The sequence below is a fragment of the Vulpes vulpes genome, chromosome 2, assembly GCF_048418805.1.
Source record: "Vulpes vulpes isolate BD-2025 chromosome 2, VulVul3, whole genome shotgun sequence".
Taxonomy (NCBI): domain Eukaryota; kingdom Metazoa; phylum Chordata; class Mammalia; order Carnivora; family Canidae; genus Vulpes; species Vulpes vulpes.
In genome coordinates, this window is record NC_132781.1 from 102,925,155 (window position 1) to 102,949,756 (window position 24,602).

A 24,602-nucleotide genomic window follows, 5' to 3' on the forward strand; every position below is an offset into this window, starting at 1 on the left:
GGAATTTACAAGTTCACTATTAAATGTCAGGGTGTTGAATGGTGTTTATTGATTTTGGGGGGAATCTCTCTACCTCCTGCATCTGAATGCCTGTTTCCCTTCCCAAGTTAAGGAAGGTCTCACCTATGATTGTTCAAATATACTTTCTGGTCCTCTGTCCCTCTCACCACCCTCTGGAACCCCAATTAAAGGTAGATTTTTGTTCTGAGGCTGTCATTTATTTCCCTTAACCTTTCCTCATGATATTTATTTATTTATTTATTTATTTATTTATTTATTTATTTATTTATTATAGTCACAGAGAGAGAGAGAGAGGCAGAGACACAGGCAGAGGGAGAAGCAGGCTCCATGCACCGGGAGCCCGACGTGGAATTCGATCCCGGGTCTCCAGGATTGCGCCCTGGGCCAAAGGCATGCGCCAAACCGCTGCGCCACCCAGAGATCCCAATCTCAATGTTTATAGTAGCAATGTCCACAATATCCAAACTGTGGAAGGAGCCAAGTTGTCCTTCTACAGAGGAATGGATAAAGAAGATGTGGTATGGGACCCCTGGGTGGCTCAGCGGTTCAGCGTCTGCCTTTGGCTCAGGGCATGATGCTGCGATCTGGGAAGAGTCCCATGTCCGGCTCCCTGCATGGAGCCTGCTTCTCCCCCTGCCTGTGTCTCTGCCTCTCTCTCTCTCATGAGTAAATAGATGAATTCTTTTTAAAAACAGATGTGGTATACATACAAAATGGAATATTACAGGGGATCCCTGGGTGGCGCAGCAGTTTGGCGCCTGCCTTTGGCCCAGGGCGCGATCCTGGAGACCCGGGATCGAGTCCCACATCGGGCTCCCGGTGCATGGAGCCTGCTTCTCCCTCTGCCTATGTCTCTGCCTCTCTCTCTCTCTCTCTCTCTCTCTCTCTCTCTCTCTCTGTGTGACTATCATAAATAAATAAAAAATTTAAAAAAAATGGAATATTACTCAGACATCAGAAAGGATGAATACCTACCATTACATCAATGGGCATGGAACTATAGGATATCAAGTTGAAACAAGTCAACTGGAGAAAGACAATGATCATATGGTCTCCTTCATAGGTGGAATATAAGAAATGGTGCAAGGAGGGGAAACTGAATGGGGAAAAATCAGAGAGGAAGACAAACCATGAGAGACTCAACTCCAGAAAACATACTGAAGGTTGCTGAAAGGGAAGTGAATGAGGGGATGGGGTAAATAGGTGATGGTCATGAAGGAGGGCATGTGACGTGATGAGCACTGGGTGTTACATGCAACTGATGAATTATCAAAAACTCTATCTGAAAATGATGACCCTTCTAAATGTTGGCAACTTGAATTTAAATTTAAAAACATAATGTATCCTTAACATAGTTTGAATGGGTGTACTTATATGCCAATTTTTAAAAAACACAGTACTGTATTTTCTCTTCCTTCTGATTTTTCTTAATAACAATTTTCTCTAGCTTACTTTATAAGGAGAATATAGTATGCAATACATATAACACACAAAACATAGGTTAATTGACTGTTTTGGTACAATAAATATTCTGGTCAACAGCAGATTAGTAGTAGTTAAGTGCCGGGGAGTCAAAAGTTCACAGATTTTCACACAGAGGATCAGTGCCCCTAAGCTCCACATTATTTAAGGGACAATTTTATTAGTGTTGATTTTCTGATTGGCAGGGTTGTACGGTAGCTATGTGGAATGTACTGACTTGCAGGATATAGGGGCCACAGGAATTGGGCACAATTTAACAATTTACTTCCAAACCATTCTGGAGGGAAAAGGTCATTTTCTCTATTTTTTTTCTTTTCTCTAATTTTAAGACTCTTCTCAAAAAGTAAATTAAAAAAAAGAAAAGATAAAAAGCCTTAGGCATATCTTTTTCACCATGAGGAAAGAGCTATGAATAATAAGTATTTAAAATTAAAATTATCCCTGATGGCAAGTGATGCGGAGCATTTTCTCATGTGCTTGTTGGCCATGTCCATGTCTTCCTCTGTGAGATTTCTCTTCATGTCTTTTGCCCATTTCATGATTGGATTGTTTGTTTCTTTGGTGTTGAGTTTAATAAGTTCTTTATAGATTTTGGAAACTAGCCCTTTATCTGATATATCATTTGCAAATATCTTCTCCCATTGAGATACCACCTCACACCAGTGAGAATGGGGAAAATTAACAAGGCAGGAAACAACAAATGTTGGAGAGGATGCGGAGAAAAGGGAACCCTCTTACACTGTTGGTGGGAATGTGAACTGGTGCAGCCACTCTGGAAAACTGTGTGGAGGTTCCTCAAAGAGTTAAAAATAGACCTGCCCTACGACCCAGCAATTGCACTGTTGGGGATTTACCCCAAAGATTCAGATGCAATGAAACGCCGGGACACCTGCACCCCGATGTTTCTATCAGCAATGGCCACAATAGCCAAACTGTGGAAGGAGCCTCGGTGTCCATCGAAAGATGAATGGATAAAGAAGATGTGGTTTATGTATACAATGGAATATTACTCAGCAATTAGAAACGACAAATACCCACCATTTGCTTCAACGTGGATGGAACTGGAGGGTATTATGCTGAGTGAAATAAGTCAATCGGAGAAGGACAAACAGTCTGTGTTCTCATTCATTTGAGGAATATAAATAATAGTGAAAGGGAATATAAAGGAAGGGAAAAGAAATGTTGGGAAATATCAGGAAGGGAGACAGAACATAAAGACTCCTAATTCGGGGAAACGAACTAGGGGTGGTGGAAGGGGAGGAGGGTGGGTGTTGGAGGGGAATGGGTGACGGGCACTGAGGTGGACACTTGACGGGATGAGCACTGGGTGTTTTTCTGTATGTTGGTAAATTGAACACCAATAAAAATTAATTAAAAAAAAATAAAAATAAAAATAAAAATAAAAATAAAAAATAAAATTAAATTAAAATTATCAGGTTTTATGGCACTATAAAAATTGAAATGCATACAAACATTGGTGATAGCTTTAGCAGCAGTATATCAAAATGATATGTGTCTCAATCCTATGTGTAGTAATAAAACATGGAAAATACAAAAAAAAAAAAACTATCAATTACCATCCCCGAAACATTATTGACAACTTGGTCTGATCTACTTGGGCAGATTGGAGCCTATAAAACTCAATAATGCTGGTTTCCATGTACAAAATATGCTTAAAAGTTAATCAGATGCCAAGAACCATAGCTTAAAATAATATATAAACTTTCATTACACATGATATAACAAAATTTCCTTTAATAAAGATTTTTTGTACATCAGACATTTACTGGGAAACAATTAAAATGTCATGTTAAACATCTAGGTAATAAACTGTTACTATATATCTTTCAGATCACATACTTTCTATTGAAAATCTCTACATATTCTTGTGATGCTTGCAGTACTAGATCTTGATTTACATTTGATTCGTCAGTAGGTCCTAAAGGAGAGGATCTACAGAATCCTGATTCTAATTCACGAGCAACTGAAAAAGAGAAAGAATAATATTCTTTATCTGAAATACTTTGTAGTTAACTAGAGTTAGTAAAAAAAAAAAACTTGGGATCTTCTGAGTGTTAAAAGAATGAAAAATATCTACATATAGCTACAATATAAAATACAAGATTACTATTAAATCAAGTTTGCTCACGATTGCCCATTGAATTAATTGCTACTGTGGATAAATACTAGAGCTTCTGGTTTTCTCATTACAAGATGAGATTGCAAGCTGATGGCACAGTCCACCCCTGAACAATCATATACTATCAACTGAAAAATCAAAGAGGCAATACCTAGAGTCAAATATACCATGACAGGTTTAAAACAAGACATTATAAGAACACACAGAAGGGACATCCTGGTTTTCTATCAATATTGTCTGCTTTTCGGTGGAGGGAATAGGAAGGCTGATCCCTGAAAGATTACTCTCTGCAAAGCACAGAGAAGGCTCACCAATGTGGCAAGAACCAAATTGATTTGGGTGTTTGTATTCCATGCTAAGAAACCTGGAATTTTACCCAATGGCAAAACCAGTGGCTGGAGATTGAAATGTCACCTGTCAAGGGACAGCTATATGAACTATATAATTGCTTAACTAAGTATTGCTAAGACAAGTCTGGTCTGTTTGGTCTTCTACCACTAGCAGAAACAAGAATCTGAGAACACCCACATTTTCAGATTGACAGTTCCATAGCGATGGCACAAGTGAAGGAAGATTACAGCCAAAAGTGCTAAGAGGCACACAGGCTGCAGATTTTTAAAAAAAGGTATGAAACACGATGGGCAAATGAGGAATAAGTCTGTTATTCACTATGTTTGTTTTACATTTTTATTAGATATATCTAGACAAAATTTTAACAAGGGGAAGGGATGCCAGTTACTATTTGTGGTTTATTTCAGAAATTAATGACCATCTAAATTTGTACATTTGGCAACATACCTTCTTTTAGTTCTCCGGTTATACTGTCTTCCAATTCCTGCAGCATCTGAAATAAGTCAAACGTTACTTACAATGTTCAAGTTAAACAAGAGACATTACTGTAGGAATTTTATTTTGCTTATGAAACATGGTCTGGAAATGATACTTTTAGAGAGTAAAAGTTACAATTCGCTTAAATACAAAGATAATCACATAAATAAAATAAATCCCTACTTATTTTAATCTGGATAACTGAGAAGAAACCTATAATGGTGTTTAGAGGAGTCTAATGAAAAGTACATTTAATATTGATCAATCGAATATACAGAATTTCTGGAAGAAGAGGACGATGGTGGAGGAGTAGGAGACCCTAGTTTTGTCTGGTGTCTGGGATTCAGCTACATAGGTATCAGATCATTCTGAACACCTGTGGACTCAGACAGAGATCCATGAAAAGAATTGTTGCAATTACAAATAGAACAGTGACTGCTTTCTGCAAGGTAGGAGCTGTGGAGAAATGAATCACAGGCATATATCAGAAGATTAAACCAGGGGGGCAGGGAGCCTCTGGAAGCCAGAAGGCAAGTCCTGGAAAGTGATATAGCAGCAGAGTGCACAACCAGAACTTTTAAGAGGTCTGTTCCAGTGAGGACATCCCTGTCTGAAAGGTGCTCAGGTGGCAATGGGGGGCAGCATCCTAAGTGGGACAGACAGTGTGGTCTCAGGATCCCGGGGGGCGGGGTGTCACAGAAGGAATGGGGGCGGTGCCTGAGTATGGCAGTTGCCAAGGCATTTGGCAGGGAAGCCAGTTGCAATCAGTGAGCCCAGGAGTGGGCATTCAGCTCAGTGTTGCCATAAACCCCAAACCGAGGAACAGTCAGGTGACCACTTTCCAAGCAGGGGTCCAGCAAGTGGCAAAACTGGGCAAGACCTCCTCCTTCCCCCTGGAGGCACAGCGTGAATGGGGGCTACAGGGGTCTGCAAAGTTTGGAAAATCAAAAGGGGGTCTGTGCTTGAGATAAAAATGCTTGGTCACAGGCTGGGTGAATACAGAGTGCAGACAGAAACCAGGGAGACACAGTAGGGAGTGAGATCTTTCTATTCCAGGGCTGGAGATTAGGAGGCCGCCATTTTCATTCTCATCCTCTAAAGCTGCCCAGAAAGCCTTCAGGGAACAAAAGCCACAGAGAGCAATCTGGAGCTGCTTACCTGGCCTGGCCCCCTGGCAAGGGTGGTGCAATGCCACCCTAAGCAAAGACACCTAAGAATCAGTGCAACAGGCCTCTCCCTCAGGAGGTCAGCAACAACATCCTGCTAAGGCCAACTTTACTCATTATACAGAGCTGCAGAACTCCAGTGCTAGGGGCAAACAGTATATAGAACTCATGGCTATTTCTCATGACTCCTTAGTCTTTCTATTTTAATTTTCTTTTTGCTTTCAACCAATTTCTTCATTTATCAACTCTTACAATTTACCTTTTTACACTTGCATTCAATCCTTTCACGGCTCTTAATATTATTCCTATATATATTGAACTTTTTCTTTCTATATCATTTCAGGAAGTAGTTCCTTCTAAGAAATAGACTAAAGTACAACCAGAATCTACTATACTGCTCTATTCTCTTCATCTGTCTGATTATATTATTTTTAAAATCTATCTTAATTTTCATATTTACATTCAATCTCCTTTCATTGCGTTTAATTTTATTTTTGCATATAATGAAGTTTTTCATTCTTTACAATTTTGCGATGGAGTTTCTTCTAAGAAACAAACAAACCAAAATATACTTAGGATATAGTATATTGCTCTGTTGTGTTCAACTGGCTGATAATATCCTTTTTATTTTGACTTTTAATTTCCATTTTTATACTTACATTCTATCCATTCATTGTATTTAATTTTATTTTTGTATATATACAAGGTTTTCTCTTAACCATTTGGGGATGCAATTTCCTAACAAAAAGACCAAAATTCACATAGGATCCAGTGTACTGCTCTGCTCTCTTCAGCTATCTATTATCTCCTTTGTTAACCTTTATTTATTTTTTTTTAAATTTTTATTTATGATAGTCACGCATACAGAGAGAGAGGCAGAGACACAGGCAGAGGGAGAAGCAGGTTCCATGCACCGGGAGCCCGAAGTGGGATTCGATCCCGGGTCTCCAGGATCGCGCCCTGGGCCAAAGGCAGGCGCGAAACCGCTGCGCCACCCAGGGATCCCCCTTTGTTAACCTTTAAATTGATTTCAGGTCTCTTCTGATTTCTTTAGTGTATTTATCTGGGGTCATTCTTGATATTTTTATATTCTGTTCTCTCATTCATTTATTCTTCTCTGGACAGAATGACAAGATGGAAATATCACCACAAAGAACGAGAGGTAGTACTGACTGCCCGGAACCTAATCAGCATGGATAGAAGGAAGAGGCTGGAGCGAGAGTTCAGAATAAGGACCATCAAGATAATAGCTGGGCTTAAAAAACACACAGAGGACACTAGAGAATGCCTTTCTGGAGAAATAAAACAACTGATATCTAATCAAGTTGAAATAAAAAAGGTTAATCTTAGTGAGATGCAATAAAAAATGAAGGTTCTAACTGCTAGGATAAATGAGGCTTCACAGAGAAGTAGTGATATAGAAGACAAAACAATGGAGAATAAAGAAGCTGAGGAAAAGTGAGAGAAACAACCACTGGACTATGACAGGAGAATTTGAGAGATGAGTCTTACCACACAGCAAAACAATGTTAGAATAATGGGGATCCCAGAGAAAGAGGGGAAGGAGGGGGCAGAAGGCATATTTGAGCAAATTATAGCAGAAATCTTCCCTCATCTGGGGAAAGAAACAGGCACTCAAGTGCCAGGAGGCACAGAGAACCTTCCTCAAAATCGATAAAAAACAGGTCAATATCTCAACATTTAATAGCAAAGCTTGCAACTTTCAGACACAAAGAGAAAATTCTGAAAGCAGCTTGGAACAGGAGGGCCTGAACCAAGAAGGAGAGAAATATTCAACTGCCAGCAGATCTATCCAGAGAGACCTACCTAGCAGGCCAGAGAGAGCTGGCATGATATACTCAGGGTGCTCAATGAGAGGAATCTACAGCCAAGAATTTTATCCAGCAAGGCTCTCATTCAAAATACAAGGGGAGATAAAAAGCTTCCAGGACAAACAGAAAATAAAAGAATTTGTGATCCCTAAAACAGCCCTGCAAGAAGTGGTAAAGGGGAATCTTTAAGCAAACACAGAGCCCAAAAGTAACACAGACCAGAAAGGAACAGACACAGTACACCAAAACACGGACTTTACACGTAATACAATGGCACTACATCCATATCTTTCAATCGTTACTCTGAATGTAAACAAGCCAAATGCCCCAACCAAAACACACAGGGTATCCCAGTGGATTTAAAACAAAAAAAAGCAAGACCCATCGATATGCTATCTGCAAGAGACTCATTTTAGTCACAAAGACAACCCAGATTGAAGGTGAGGGGGTGGAAAACCATTTTGTCATATTAAAGGAGATTAAAAAAAAAAACTGGATTGGCAATCTTGATATCAGACAATTGTATTTTAAACCAAAGACTGCATTAAGAGATGAAGAAAGACACTATGCCATAATGAAAGGGTCTATCCAAAGAGAAAATTGAACAACTATAAGTTTTAATGCCTCTAAGGTAGGAGCAGCCAACGATACAAACCAATTTTGTTAAGATTTCATGTATTTATTTATTTGACATAGAGAGAGAACAGAAGCACGGGAAGCAGGAGAGGGAGAAGCAGACTCCCCACTCAACAGGGAGCCTGATGAGGGCTTGATCCCAGGACCCTGAACATGACCTGACCAAAGGCAAGGGCTTAACCGACTGAGCCACCCAGGCCTCCCTTAGGAACCAATTAATAACAAAATTAAAGGAACACATTGATAGTCATACAATAATAGTAGGCACTTTAACACACCACTCACTGTAACGGCCAGATCCTCTAAGCAGAAGATCCACAAGGGCACAAGGGCTTTGAATGACACACTGCACAAAATGGACTTCACAGATAACTTCAGAGCATTCCATTCTACAGCAACAGAATACACATTCTTCTCGGGTGCACATGGAACGTGTTCCACACTAGATCACGTACTGGGTCATAAATGAGGTCTCAACTGATACCAAAAGATTGGGATCATTCCCTGCATACTTTCAGACCACAATGCTTTGAAACTAGAACTTGATCACAAGAGGAAATTTGGAAAGAATTCAAATACACGGAGGTTAAAGAAGCCAGGGAATTAAAGCACGGTTTTAAAGACCTCATAGAAAGGAACGAAAATGGAAACACAACTGCTCAAAACATCTGGGATGCAATAAAGGTCATCCTAAGAGGGAAGTATATAGCAATACAAGCCTTTCTCAAGAAACGAGAAAGGTCCTAAGTACACAACCTAACCTTACACCTACATATGGCCAACAGACACATGAAAACATGCTCAATATCAGTTGGCCCCAGAGAAATACAAATCAAAACCACGGTGAGTTTCCCCCTCACGCCTTTCATAATGGAAATGACAGATTTTGGCGGGAATGCAGAGAAAGGGGGAATCCTCTTATGATGTTGGTGGGAATGCAACCTGGTGCAGCCACTCTGGAAATCAGTAAAAGAGGCTCCTCAAAAAGTTGAAAAAGGAGCTACCTATGTAACACCCAGCAATTGCGCTAGAAGTTATGAATCCCAAAGATCACTTTGGTCGGGATCCAGAGGGGCACCTGCACCCATATGTATATACCAGTAATAGCCAAGCTGAGAGGTATGGATGTTCTTTGAAACATCCCATAAAGCATAAAGAAGATGTGATGTAGAAATAAATAAATAAATAAATAAATAAATAAATAAATAAATAATCATATTTATTTATTAGAGAGAGAGAGGGAGGGAGAATGAGAACAGAATATTACTCAGCCAATAAATAATGAAATTTTTGGACCTTTGGGTGGCTCAGTGGCTGAGAGTAGGCCTTTGGCTCAGGGCATGATATAATATATATATATATATATATATATATATATATATATATATATCATAACATTATAAGCTAATTAATTGAATTTAAATAAAAATAGTATAGAAACCAATGGAGCTAAGAATGTCAAATAAAAGAATATACATAACTTCTGAAGGATCCTGTTTGATCTTACTGTTACAAAAAGTGTAACAAGAGTCATTTTACACTTAAATACTTTGTGATTTTCAGAAAAAGTGCCCTTTATGAGAGTTTAATCAGTTGTTTAATAAATTATTCCACCGAATGAGCTTTCCACTTTCCACTTTTAGAAAAACAAAATCTTAAGGTATGTTGTATGCTCTATTTTTCAGCACAGACTCTTAAATACATAAAACAATGGAAGTGGGACTACAAAAAGTTATGTGGAAATTCTGCTGGCAATACTGAGTAAAAATATTTTGTTATCTATATGATGACTGATGTACTTCTTTTCATGCGAACACAGAGATTTCAGAAAATCTGCTTCAGGAAAGGAAAAAATATAAGCTAGCACCAGTTTTCCAACTTAGTTTCGCATTGATAAGTTTCTAGAATTAGAAACAAGGAAAAGAAATTTTTACTGTAACTTTGTTTCCTTTCTATGAATTAGGACCAATTTTTGAAACACTATACTTATCATAATCTGCTTAATTATGAAATATTTGGGAATATTTCAAACTACAGTTGACCTTTGAGCAACACAGTGGTTAGGTGCACTTAAACCGTGCAGCCAAAACTGTATAATTTCTGATTCTCCCAAAATTTAATGACTAATAGCCTACTGGCGATGGGAAGCCTTACCAATAACACAGTCCATTAACACATGGTTTGTACATTACATGTGTTATATAATATATTCTTAAAATAAAGTAAGCTAGAGAAAAAAAAGGTTATTGAGAAAAAGATAAGAGAAAATACAGTACAACACAACAGCCAAGAAAGTCCATGTGTAGGCAAACTAGACCTGCAGCTTCAATTCCATGTTGGTCAAGGATCAAATGTGCATTACAAATATTCCCATCTAGAACGCTCTTATTTCTTATAAAAGGTATCCTCTCATTGAATTCCCAAAATAGGGTCTAAATACGGTACTAAGTGGAGCCTAGGTGGCCCAGTCACTTAAGTGCCTGCCTTCATTTCCTTAAGGAACGATCAACGTAATGTAATTATCTTTTCCCCAAATGTCTTTTCCTAAATACTTGCTTCTGTGACCCTGGTTTATTTCCAGGTGAGAACTGAGTTAGATGGTAGAAAGAGCTTGCAATCCATTAATAAAGAGAACATATTTGCAATTGTATTTATACTTTTCCATTTATCAAAAACATAGGAGGGTAAGAAAATTATACACATAAAAACAACGTATCAGCAAATTTTAATTCGAAGACTCATTAATTAGAAGGATTTTCTCAAAACAGTTTGTTTCCAAACTACCAATCTAAGGATCCATTGGGGATACTGTAGGATTGAGGGACAAAAGTCTACAGCTGTAGTCTCCTCTCTCTTTTAGCTACACAGCTCCACTTGTCTCGGTTCTGTATAATACAGTTTAATGCAAAAACAGAAACAAACAAAACAAAACAAAACAAAACAAAAACAAATGAAGTTCCATTCTTTGAAAAAAATATTTTTTTCCACAAGGTATCAAAGTCACTAAGTTAGTCAAAGTCCCTACTTTTACATAAGAGACAAGAAGGCCTCAGAAAGATGGCAGTTTGCCTCAGGTCAAAAGACCAAAGAGTTGCAGGCCAGGAATGTGCTTTAGGTCCTCCTGAGCTGAGAGTTTTTATGCCAGTTACTTCATCATCTTCAGGAAAAATACCTACATTTTTAACTATAACTGACTGAAAATGAACACATAAAAGTTTGTCATGTGGCTCAATAACGACTAGGCATGAGGCACAAAACAGCTTTCTAATTAAATTATAAATTTTAAAGTCTAAAGTGTAATTTAAATTACAAATTGTAATGCTTTATGAGTAAAAAACAGCAATGGAAATGATCTTTACTCCTATTAGGAACAGTTAATAGACTGCATTTATAAGCACAAATTTTTTAAACCACAAGACACGGAATTTGAAGGAGAAAATCTTTAGTTGAACCAAAGAGGCTGAAATGGAGGAAACTCTTCCTGGAAAGAATTATTCTTTTCCTCCAGATAAAACTTGGTTTACCAAAATCAATCAACAAATGAGTTATCTATGTTGTGGATTATTAAACACAAAACAGATTTCTCTTTACCACCTACTATGCTCTGTCCAACCTCTCATCATTATGAGAGTTGGTATGTACAAAAGGCAGGACTAACTTTAATTTAAATCCAGCCAGAAATTAGAGGTAAACCATCATTACCCACAAGTGGATTTATCTCTACCTCCCTCCCAGCAGGAAGGGAGATTTACCTCATGAGTGAATTGGGGAGAAGGCACTAGGCAGTGCTTATGAGATTCCAAATCTCTTTTTTGAAAAGATGTGCTCACCCATGGTAACATGAATTCAGGTCCGCTCTCATCTTCGTGGGATGGGCATCAAACATTTGTTTCCTCCATTTACAACTGTGTGGGGAAGTGCCTAATTTGGGATAAAGAACTGGGAAGCCCACTGTGCCTACATACCCACCCAAACCACATCCTCCGATCCGTTAGCATGTATTAGTAACAAACCTACTAAGTTTAACTCCATCTGCCTGACTCCTGTGCTCTGAACTCAGAAAAAGAAGAGCACTGTCATCTGCCACCTACCCCACCACACCTCCAATGAGAGAAATGACCAGACAATACTTTGAAAAATATTTCTTCTTGCTTGACTTTATAACTAACATTCATTGTTCAAAGCAACATATTTTGAAGAGGGAAAAGTTGGAAAGAACAATTTTAGAAACAAACAGAGAAAGTCACACAAAACAAGGAGACAGAGGAGTATGTTCCAAAAGAAAGAACAAGGCCATGAGACAGAGCCTCAGAAAAATAACGAAATGAAACAGAGATAAGGAGTCATCCTGATAAAGAGTTCAAAGTAATGGTCACAGAGATGCTCAGCAAACGTGGAAGAATGGACGGATTCAGTGAGAACTTCAACAAAGAGAACATATACAAAAGAACCAATTAGGGCTGCAGAATACAATAACTGAAATGAAAAATACACCAGACACAATCGACAGCAGATTAAAAGATGTGAAGAACAGATCAGCAATCTGCAAGAAAGGGTAGTAAAAATCATCCAAGCTGAAAAGCAAAAAGAAGAAAGAATTGGAAAAATAAAGATACAGGGACCTCTGGAACAGCATCAAGTGTAATAAAACTCACATTAGAGAGGTCCCAGAAAAAGAAGAGAGAAAAGGGAGAAGAACTTATTTGAAGAAAGAATACCTAAAACCTTCCCTAACCTGGGGAAGAAAACAGACCTCCAGGCCCAGGAAGCATTGCCAGTCCCAAATAAAAGGAACCCAAAGAGTTTCACACCAAGACACATAACAAGTCAAAATTGAAAGAGAAAAGGAGAATCTTAAAAGCAGGAAAAAAAAGAAAAGAAAAGCAATTAGTTATATCAAAGTGAACCACTACAGGGATATCAGTGGATTTTTCAGCCGAAATTGTGGCATGCACTCTGGAAAACTGTGTGGAGGTTCCTCAAAGAGTTAAAAATAGACCTGCCCTACCACCCAGCAATTGCACTGCTGGGGATTTACCTCAAAGATACAGATGCAGTGAAACGGCAGGACACCTGCACCCTGATGTTTATAGCAGCAATGTCCACAATAGCCAAACTGTGGAAGGAGCCTCGGTGTCCATCGAAAGATGAATGGATAAAGAAGATGTGGTCTATGTATACATTGGAATATTACTCAGCCATTAGAAACGACAAATACCCACCATTTGCTTTGACGTGGAGGGACCTCAAGGGTCTTGTGCTGAGTGAAATAAGTCCATCGGAGAAGGACAAACATTATAATGGTCTCATTCAATTGGGGAATATAAAATTTAGTGAAAGGGAATAAAGGGAAAGGAGAGAAAATGAGTGAAAATATCGGTGAGGGTGACAAAACATGAGAGACACCTAACTCTGGGAAATGAACAAGGTGTAGTGTAAGGGGAGGTGGGCGGAGGGTTGGGGTGACTGGGTGATAGGCACTGAGCGGGGCACTTGGGATGAGCACTGGGTGTTATGCTAAATGTTGGCAAATTGAACTCCAATTAAAATCAGAGAAGGACAAACATTATATGGTCTCATTCATTTGGGGAATATAAATAATAGTGAAAGGGAATAGAAGGGAAGGGAGAAGAAATGGGTAGGAAATATCAGAAAGGGAGACAGAACATGAAGACTCCTACCCCCGGGAAACGACCTAGGGGTGGTGGAAGGGGAGGAGGGCAGGGGATGGGGGTGAATGGGTGACGGGCACTGAGGGGTGCACTTGACGGGATGAGCCCTGGGTGTTATTCTGTATGTTGGCAAATTGAACACCAATAAAAAATAAATTTATTATATAAAAAGAAAGTTCAAAAAAAAGAAAAGAAATTATGGCATGATATTTTCCAAGTGCTAAGAGGAAAAAACCTAGGATATTTTTGGCAGGTTTATAATTCAGAACTGAAAGAAAGATAAAGTGTTTCCCACACAAAACTTAAAGAAGTTCATCACCACTAAATAGGTCTTATAAGAGATGCTAAAAGGACTTCTTTAATCAGAAAAGGCCAGGGTACCTGGATGGCTGTCAGTGAACAGTCTCCCAGGACCCTGGGACCAAGCTCTGCAAGGGACTCCCTGTTTGTTCCCTGCTCAGAGAGGAGCCTGCTTCTCCCTCTCCCTCTGCCCCTCCCTCCCCTTCACTTTGGTTCTCACTCACTCTGCTTCTGAAAGAAAGAAAGAAAGAAAGAAAGAAAGAAAGAAAGAAAGACCATAACTAGAAATAAGAAAATAATGAGACAGTTTTATCGTAAAAGCAAACATACAGTAAAGGTAATAGACCAATCATTTTTATAAAGCCAGTATGAGGGTTACAAGACAAAAGGAATAATATCAATTAGATCTACAGTAACTAGTTAAGGGATACACAAAATACAAAGGTGTAAACTATGACATCAAATTTATAAAACAAGGCAGGGTGTAAAAATGCAGTGTTTTTAAAGTCTGTTTGAACTGAAGTAACCATCAACTTAAAAGAGATTGCTATACATACACAGGATGTTATATATGAACTTCATGGTAATCACAAACCAAATATTTATAACGGATACACAAAAGGAAGAAAAGCATCCAAACATAATACTAAAAGTCATCGAATCAGAAGAGAATAGAGCAAGAAAACAAGGAAGTTGAATGAAAGAACAAGACTAAGGCTTCATTTAACATGAGTCTATGCTACATTTTTCTACATTAATAAAACCATGAGTATACTATCAAAATTAAGCCTATGTGCATTGATTGAAATGGGTATGTTAACAACAATGATACACAATGGAAATGAGTTGTTATTAAAGGCTCCCTATCACTGCCATCTTAGTCATCAATCATTCAAGTGATGGCATCAAGGTAAATATATGTGAATTTCATTTGAAATATCCAATTATTTGTGGGGTGCCTGGGTGGCTCAGTCAGTTAAGTGTCAGAATCTTGATTTTGGCCCAGGTCATGATCTTAGGGTCATGAGATCCGGCTCCACTCTGAGCATGCAGCCTGCCCAAGAGTCTCTCTTCTCTCTTTCCCATTGCCCTTTACCACCTGCTTGCTTTCCTTCATTTTCTTTCTCTCTCTCTGTCTCTCTCTCTCTATCTCTAAAAAAAAAAGAATCAAACATTTCCTTGACTTATTTAGAAAATCTCTATAGTTGCTCAGCAAGCCATTTTATAAAAATTGAAATAGAAGTAATATAAGTTAAAAAAAGTGTTATAAGAAAGCAATTAGGGATGTGCTCTTATGTAAGAAAATGCCAAAACTTACAACTTTTTAAAAACTGTTTTATTTATTTATTCATAAAAAGTACAGAGAGAGAAGCACAGACATAGGCAGAGGGAGAAGCAGGCTCCCTATTGGGATCCTGTTGCGCGACTCAATCCCAGGACCCCTGGATCATGACCTGAGCCAAAGGCAGATACATGCTAAACCACTGAGTCACACAGGTGCCACCAAAACATAGAACTATCAATTTAGTGTTACAAGTTTATTTAATTCATAAAAAGGAATTACCGTGGAATCGTTAAAATAATAAATATCCCTACATGGTGAAGCGTTTGGATTCTAATCATTCACTTATGCATAGGGGTGGAAAATTGGGTTACAGCAAACTTTAAACATATTATAAACTATTGCTAATCAGAGAATAAGTCAAAGCATCTAAGTGTATTTTGGGTTCGTAGGTAATAATATTTACTTTCCAAAATCCAATTTAACATAGCTTTTCAAGGAAATGGGTCTGTTTGGGGGTGCCTTGGTAACTCAGTTGGTTAAGCATCCAACTCTTGATTCCAGCTCAGATCATCATCTCGGAGTCATGGGATCAAGCCCTGAGTCAGGCTCCACACTCAGTGGGGAGCCTGCTGGAGATTCTCCCCCTCTCTCTGCCTCTCTCCCCACTAATGGGCACACTCTCTTCTCTCTCAGATACATAAAATTTTAAAAAATAAGAAGATAAAATGTGACAGTTTAGTTGTATTTATTGAATAAAGGTAATAATAGGTATCTCTTGACAATAAGCGCTCCAGGAGCTTTAAAAAAATACCATAAAATTTCTGTCCCATTTCCTTATTAGCACAAAGCAGTATAACTTTTACTTAATGAGTATTATTCAGTTAACTCAGAATTTGACCAAATTAAAAACAAAAATTTTATTGGAAATCTGAAACTCAAGAGAAGAAAGATAATATAACTAACCTTGATCAAGTGAGTTTCAATGCTGCGAACTGAAGTCTGCGGCCTTGAGGTAGGAATCATTACATTTTCTCTTGGAGTAACATTTCTATCCAGCAGTAAACTACTAGTCAAATTTCCAACATAAGGCCCTTCCAAGACTGGTCCCATAGTAGGAGTGCTGTGGAAAGGTCTGTTCTGCTGTCTCTCCACCAGATATTTGGTAGTGGTACCTTCCAGCCTCTCATTAGTCCTGTGAAGATTATGCAACACAGGTGCTTAGCATTTCATTTCTACCCAAATCATTCCTGCATGACCTGCATTTTTTTAAGTTTCCATAATATCAAACAGAATGTGCCAGTAAACAGTGTTTTAACACTGAAAACGTGACAGAGCAGAGCTACTATATATACTTATAGGTTTAAAATTATTCCAAAGAGGGATCCCTGGGTGGCGCAGCAGTTTAGTGCCTGCCTTTGGCCCAGGGCGCAATCCTGGAGACCTGGGATCGAATCCCATGTCGGGCTCCCAGTGCATGCAGCCTGCTTCTTCCTCTGCCTCTCTCTCTCTCCCTCTCTCCGACTATCATAAATAAAGAAAAATTGAAAAAAAAAAAAAAAAAAAAAAGAACGCTTCATTATGGGATCCCTGGGTGGCGCAGCGGTTTGGCGCCTGCCTTTGGCCCAGGGCGCGATCCTGGAGACCCGGATCGAATCCCACATCGGGCTCCCGGTGCATGGAGCCTGCTTCTCCCTCTGCCTGCTTCTGTCTCTGCCTCTCTTTCTCTGTGACTATCATAAAAAAAATAAATAAATAAAATTATTCCAAAGGAGTATATATGATTCCAGGGATAACTAACTAACAAATTAGGGGAGGGAAAGAAATGGCTGACACTGATGTACATGGATTGACAGATAATACTTGCTACCTTCTGGAATGGCTGCAATTACAAGATTCTGGAGAATGCCATTACACATATTTGTATTTAGTAAACCAGTTCAGAACATAAAAATAAACCATCCCTCAAAGACATTTTCAAGGATGTGCTTTCACCACTCTTGTACATTTTACTCATTGCCTCAGAGAAATTGAGGGTTTCGCACCGAGGAATACCTCAGACCAACAACCTCTAGGGGCCAGGAAGATGGCAGAGCAGTGATCAGAAGGACTGAAACAGCTCCAGAGGCAATTAGCTGATAACACACTTACCAAGGCCCTGGAAGTAGAATCTGCCCTTTTGTCTTCCACACACCTCCTCATGCCCACCATGATGCTATTTTTAGCCACGTTGGGATTTATACTGCCTTTCACCCCAATGTGAATCTTTCTCTATTTCACAGGCATACTTTCATATAAAGTAGAAAACCTACAAAGGTTTCCCCCACCCTCAGGCTCTCTAGTGATAATACCAAAGACACAATCAAGAAAGTTAATTTACCAACCTGCCAGGATGTATAGAATTGGCACTTGATCTTTTGGGTTAAAGGTGTAATCTTGCAAAAATGAACTCATTAATATTTCTATTTAGGGTAATTCTGACAAAAAACTTTACAGTAACATGCTGTCTAAATACCCACTACTTGCTTCGACGTGGATGGAACTGGAGGGTATTATGCTGAGTGAAATAAATCAATCGGAAAAGGACAAACATTATATGGTCTCATTCATTTAGGGAACATAAAAATTAGTGAAAGGGAATAAAGGGAAAGGAGAGAAAATGAGTGAAAATATCAGTGACAGTGACAAAACACGAGACACACCTAACTCTGGGAAACAAACAAGGGATGGTGGAAAGGGAGGTGGGCAGGGGGGTGGGGTGACTGGGTGATGGGCACTGAGGGGGGCACTTGGGCTGGATGAGCACTGGTTGTTATGCAATATGTTGGCAAATTGTTATGCAGCATGTTGGCAAATTGAACTCCCCCCAAAAAATTTAAAAAAAAACAACTTTTAAGTAGGGTTGTAAAGATGCAGGTATGTGAATTTGCTTTTTCCACTATAAATTTTATGAAGTTTAAATATAGACACGTATTCCCAATGCAAATTTAGTGTTCCAATTGAAATATACCATAATTGTAAAATACATGCTGGATTTTTAAGACTTCGAATGAAAAAAAATATGAAATATCTCAGTAATAATTTTATATTGATCACAAGTTGAAAGGATATTTTTTGATATATTGTGTTAAATAAAATATATCAACTTTAAAAAACTAATATGCTGTCTAAATTATAAAGTTTTAAACAATTAGTTTGTAAAGACAACAAGATAGAGTAACTGAAAATATTAACGGGAAAAAGTAAAATCATATAAACCACCCCCCCCCCCCAAAAAAAAGAGGAGAGAGGCAAACTATCCTGGATGAACATAAAATGGTAAGTTTATTTACAAAAGTTATTTTTCAAAATTATACTATCCAGTTGGCTTTCACTTCCTACTAATCTCATGAACCCATCTCCATAAAAATTATGCTTTAGAGGCAAATCAATAAGCTAAATCTATTTTCATTGATTCTGTTTTAACTTACTTGCTCAATTTTTTTGTCAATGACATTCGCATTTCTGATTCTTCTAGGTAGAGTTGCCTGTACTTTTCCAATTCTATTTTAAGTTCCTGAGAATTTCTTATTTTGGATTGAAGTTCAGATTCCAGCTCTTCAATTCTGAGTGCCAGTTGACTTCTTATTGAAGCATCATGACTTGCTCTTAACTGCTCTAAGTTTTCTTGAGATGCTGCTCGTCTCTAAAGCAAATTAAAAGCACAGTTTTAAAACAGCTAAAACTTGAGTAATTATAGTATATTTCTTTCCTTTAGTTGGGAGTCAATGATTCAGAGAGCAATTCTAAATGTGTAAAAAAAGCTGAAGTGTAAAATATTTATCACCAATGTCACCTGAATTAAATCTGAATGATAAAAATAAAGTTTAATCATTCTTATATTAGTACTCATGCAATCTGATACTTCAAAGAACAAGAGAATCAATTAAAAATTTTAAAAAGTGCATAATACAACTTGAGAATAACCCGCTTCTTGATTTCTGCTCAGAGCATGTTCTCAGTCAGAAGTCCTGAGGCCAAGCCCTGTGTCGCACCCAGTATAGAGTCTACCCAGGATTCATTCTCTCTCTCTGTCTCTCGGTCTCTCTCTCTCTCTCTCCCTCTGCCAATCCCCCTGCTCATGTTCAATAAATAAATAAGGAAATAAATAAATAAATGAAATCTTCAAAAAGGAAGAATACCCCAGGAATGGAACATGGAGCCCAATGCAGGGCTTGATTTCACAAACCTGAGACCAAGACCTGAGCTGAGATCAACAGTCTGCTGCTTAACCAACTGAGCCACCCAGATACTCCATGGTAAAAGTTTTATTTTTTTTTAATTCATTTATTTTTAAAGAGTTTATTTTATTTATTCATGAGAGCCAGAGAGAGAGAGAGAGAGAGAGAGAGAGGCAGAGACACGGGCAGAGAAGAAGGAGGCTCCACGCTGGGAGCCCAATGTGGGACTCGATCCTGGGACTCCAGGATCACGCCCTGGGCCAAAGGCAGGTGCTAAAACCACTGGGCCACCCAGGAATCCCCATGGTAAAAGTTATATTTTATTTTATTTTTTTCCCCAGGGTAAAAGTTTTAAATCACAATTTTTTCTTTTCCTCTTAATAGTCTTGTTTCAGGGGATCCCTGGGTGGCTCAGCAGTTTACCACCTGCCTGCGGCCCAAGGTGTGATCCTGGAGTCCCGGGATCAAGTCCCACATCAGGCTCCCTGCATGGAGCCTGCTCCTCCCTCTGCCTGCGTCTCTGCTTCTCTCTCCCTCTCTATGTGTATCTCCTGAATACATAAATAAAATCTTAGAAAAATAGTCTTGTTTCATACATACTGGTCATAAAAATAAAAATGATTCTCTCCTGAGAATCACTTTGAAAGATCAATTTAGTGAGAATAATGATGAAAAGTGAAATCTTTACAGGGAGGAACGAATGCCTCCAGAAATATACCAAACAGATTGCTGTAAAGGAAGCAGAGGAAACATACACAATGCATATAACCAAAGTGTAATTTGTAATGAAATAAATGAAAGCATATCACAGATCAGTAAACTAACCTGTAAAAATAGATTGACTTCTTTTAATCTTTCTTCTACAATCAATCTTGCTCTCTGGTCAATCTCCCACTTATAATACTTTTCTACTTGAATGCCTTCTTCCACATTGACTTCTGCATGACTTCTGAGGTTTACTACTTTTTCTTCCAAGTTCTTTTTAATCTGTTTTAGTTTCTCACATTCCCTCTCTGTTGCCATCATAGATAATAACTCCTGTTGAAGAACTTGATTTTTTGCATCCAGGTGTAGACATCTTGAAGATTCAGTTTCCAATCTTGCTCTAAGATCACCAATCTGCATGAATAGAACAATACAGTTTGGAAATGGAATGAAATTAGTTTAACTCAAAACTATAACCAACATTTTAAAAAACATTTTATGTTTAAGTCTCTGCACTGAACCATAGGCTCGAATTCATACCATCAAGATCAAGAGTCATATGCTCTACTGACTGAGTCAGCCAGGTGCTCCCATTTTAAAATAAATTCATTTGCAATAAAATATAATCTATATTGTAGTAGTCTTAGAATGTGGAACCCTGAAGCACTTAGAAAATTAAGAACAAAGTTAAAACCACTAGGAGTTACTAAAAAAAGATCTCTGCTACCATTGTCTTTGCCATACAACATTTGTACTTCATTTTATGCTTTCATTTTTGTATGACTGCTTCAGATCTTTCCTCCATAAAATAACTGTAAGTCACCTCTTAGTATAAAGTCTCTTACATAGGCAAATTGAATTCAAATAAAATTTTAAAAAAGAAAAGAAAGTCTCTGGCCCCTTCCCCCATCCTAACACACCATAATTTTTAAAAATTATTTATTCATGAGACACATAGAGAGAGGCAGAGATATAGGCAGAGGGACAAGCTCCACAGGGAGCCCAATGAAGGACTCGATCCCAAGGCCCTAGGATCATGCCCTGAACCAAAGACAGATACGCAAACCACTGAGCCACTCGAGTGTCCCAATGAATACTCCCATTAATTTTTAAAAAGTTTTAGTAATATCATATTGACTTATGTAGGTCTTAACCAATAAATGCTTCCTAAGAGAAGACTTTGAAAATAAGACTCTAATTATTGAATCTATAAATACTCATTCTAAGCCACAAGCCTTTTTCTGAATTACAAATGATTTACATTAATTTGAATTGCATTCCCAGGAGAAATGATTCTCAGGATTAAGAAACCACAAGTCTCAGTATAAGTGAGATGAACCATATGCTTTTGAACAACAACAACAAAAAAAACCCACCTAATTGAATAGTATTATCTTATAATCCTCTGTTACTTCCCACAAAACAAGGGAACATACTAAGCACCAAGAACCACCACCGAAAAACCTGACAGGGTTTCAGTGATGCTGAGTTGGGAAGAACTTCTTTCTTCTGGATATGACTGATAAGGCAGGGTAAGTGGATGTGGTGGTTTTATAAATTCTTTGACACTTCTCCCATGATAATCCCACCCCTTAAAATGTGCTGACCTTAGTAATTGGTTTCCAGTGAATAGAATTCGGCAGAACCGCTGTGTGATTTTTTAAGGCTAGGTTAAAAAATGTGATATAGCTTCCATTGACATTCTTCTTCTAGGGAAACTAACCCTTAGAATCTAGCTGCTATGGGGAAGCCCAGGCCACCTGGTGTGTCTTCATGTAGACATTGCAGCTGAGACTGACCCAGCTAACGTCCTTGCCAAAAGCCAGCCTCAACAGCCAAACATTTGCATGAACATGATTTTAGATGATTCTAGTCCCCAGCTTCCAGTCATCTCAGCTGACACCAAATGAAGAAGAAATGAGTTGGCCTTACTCGGCTTTGCCTAAACTAAACACTTGTGAACCAAATAAATGCTGTTTTGAGCAACTAGGTTTTGAGGTGGTTTATTATGCCGCAATAAATAACTGCCACAGGTACTGATATTAAACGTGGGGTGCTGCCATTAAAATATTTAAACCTGAACCTCCTTTGAACCGAGAGTTAGGTAGTAACTGAAAGGATGTAGGGGAGAGTAAGAATGAAAACCAAAAGGGCTTCTAACAGACTGTTAATGGAAACCTGATGGCCCTTGAAGAGGCTGACAGCAAAGGTTCCAGGCAAGTGAAGAAAATGACACTAGCGGAAAAGGAACTCGCGCCACAAACCACTTGAAAGTAAAACGGGACACAAAAGATAAACTAAACAAGGTCTAAGCAGTATGAAAGACCCGGACTAACTGGGTGCAAATATTTTTTCCACATTTATAGCCTTTCCGTATGCTGAAATGTCAAATAATGCTAAAATAAAGAAATGCATTCTGGGTCAAGAGCAAATCTGGGAAAACATGGCCTATGGATGAAGCCAAGATTATAAAACCTTTTGTTAAGGCCTCAGAAGGATTTCAGGTATGCCTCAAATTTATTTAAGCATCTTAGGAGTATGAGCTTCACAGGAGAGGCCAGTTGAAATGTTTATCTCAAAAAGACCCAGGAGAGTGGCTTTTCTACTGACATAAAATCAATCCACTGATTTTCACAGAAAAACTCAAGAAGTTAAGAAAATTATAGCATCAAAAACACTGTTTGTGAGCTTGGACTAAAAGAGACCTAGATAGCACAGACTGAAAATAGGCCTTTGGGTCTTAGAAGTCCCCACAGGGAGGCAGCAGGCTGAAAACACAGCTGCAAACACAGGTCATTTCTTGAAGGACAGAACCAAGAGCTCAGAGAGGATAGACAGCAAAGAGCCATGGAGAAGAATTTCCATGGTTTCAGACTGAGTCTGACTGAAAGATGGACACATGCATCAGGCTGCATCTCAAACCTGCTATGGACTAGTGTGATTTCCATCTTCTTTCTGAATGGAAGAGTCTTTAGCAAGTTACCAGAATGTTGTGTTTTCAATAGTAGAGAACTGTTCTCTTTAATTCTCAAGTCTTCATTCCTATTGAGAGAACCTGCTCTCAAGGGACTAAAATTTAGACAACATAACCCTGGCACCTTATCCCCGCTGCATCTGATTAAGATGGCAAGATCTTGGACTCCATCCTGAACCCGATGCCATGATAACTGAGATTTGTTGCAGGTACTGGGAGGAGGTGAGTGCATTTTTCATGTGAAAGGAATATAGAACACTGTGGCCGGTGGGTAAATTACACTAAAAATTGCATTCTTCATGTGTTCATAGGTGGTCCAGTATTCCACTAAAACAAAACAAAACAAAAAGGCTGTGGGCTAACCTTAGTGACTTGCTACTAACGAACAGAATACGGTCAATGTGATGTTGTGTGTATTCCAAGGCTAGGCTACGAAAGGCAACACAGCTTCTGCCCTGTTCTGTATCTCAGCCTGCTTACTTGGAATTTAGCCCCTCCTGTTGTGAGGAGGCTCAGGCCACAAAGAGAGTCCAGGTGTGCCAGTGTAAGCATTTTGGCTGCCTGCCCTAACTATAAATCTAGGCAACAGCCAGCATCAACAACACCAGACATGAACCTTTTCTCTTGCTTTTTCCCCATTTAGGAGGACATTATCTGTGCATTTTTTCATACATTCCCTTTATTATGTTGAGGTATGTTCCCTCTTAAACCTACTTTGTGGAGGGTTTTTATCATGCATGGATATTGTACTTCATCAAACGCTTTTCCTACAGCTATGGAAATGATGATGATTCTTCTTTCTTTTATTAATATGGTGCATCACACTGATTGATTTGCAGATACTGAATCACCCGTGCAACCCAGGAATAAATCCCATTTGATCATGGCGGTGATTTTCTTAATGTATTGTTATTCAGTTTGCTACTATTTTGTTAAGGATTTTTGCACTAAAAATTGGCCAGTAATTCTCTTTGTGGTGTCTTTATCTGGTCTTGGTATCAGGGTAATGCTGGCCTCATCAAATGAATTTGGAAGTTTTCCTTCCTCTTCTGTTTTTTTGGGACAGTTTGAGAAGAACGCATACTAACTCTTTCTTTATGTGCTTGGTAGAATTTGCCTCTGAAGCCATCTGGTCCTGGACTTGTGTTTGTTCCAGGTTTTTGGAGGAGTGATTCAATTTCTTGGCTGGTTAGCGTTCTGTTCTACTTCCTTCCTGCTTCAGTTTTGGTAATTTATATGTTTCTAGGAACTTATCCATTTCTTCTAGGTTGTCCAATTTGTTGACATATATTTTTCATAATATTCTTTTATAATTGTTTGGATTTCTGCAGTGTTGGTTATTCT

The 24,602-nt window shown here is 38.5% G+C and overlaps 1 protein-coding gene across 2 annotated transcripts in view; it reads right to left on the minus strand.

Moving 5' to 3' along the window:
* Positions 1-3,243: 3,243 nt before the first annotated feature.
* The window catches only part of LOC140595956 (uncharacterized), a 180,106-nt gene continuing 158,747 nt past the window's right edge, over positions 3,244-24,602 (minus strand). For both annotated transcript variants that reach the window (XM_072742400.1, XM_072742394.1), the window contains 5 exons: positions 20,405-20,698; positions 18,830-19,044; positions 16,326-16,554; positions 4,442-4,487; positions 3,244-3,487 (listed from right to left, as the gene is read on the minus strand). In XM_072742400.1, the coding sequence (XP_072598501.1) occupies positions 3,351-3,487; positions 4,442-4,487; positions 16,326-16,554; positions 18,830-19,044; positions 20,405-20,698 (921 nt within the window). In that variant the 3' untranslated portion in view covers positions 3,244-3,350. The remainder of the gene's footprint in view (positions 3,488-4,441; positions 4,488-16,325; positions 16,555-18,829; positions 19,045-20,404; positions 20,699-24,602) is intronic.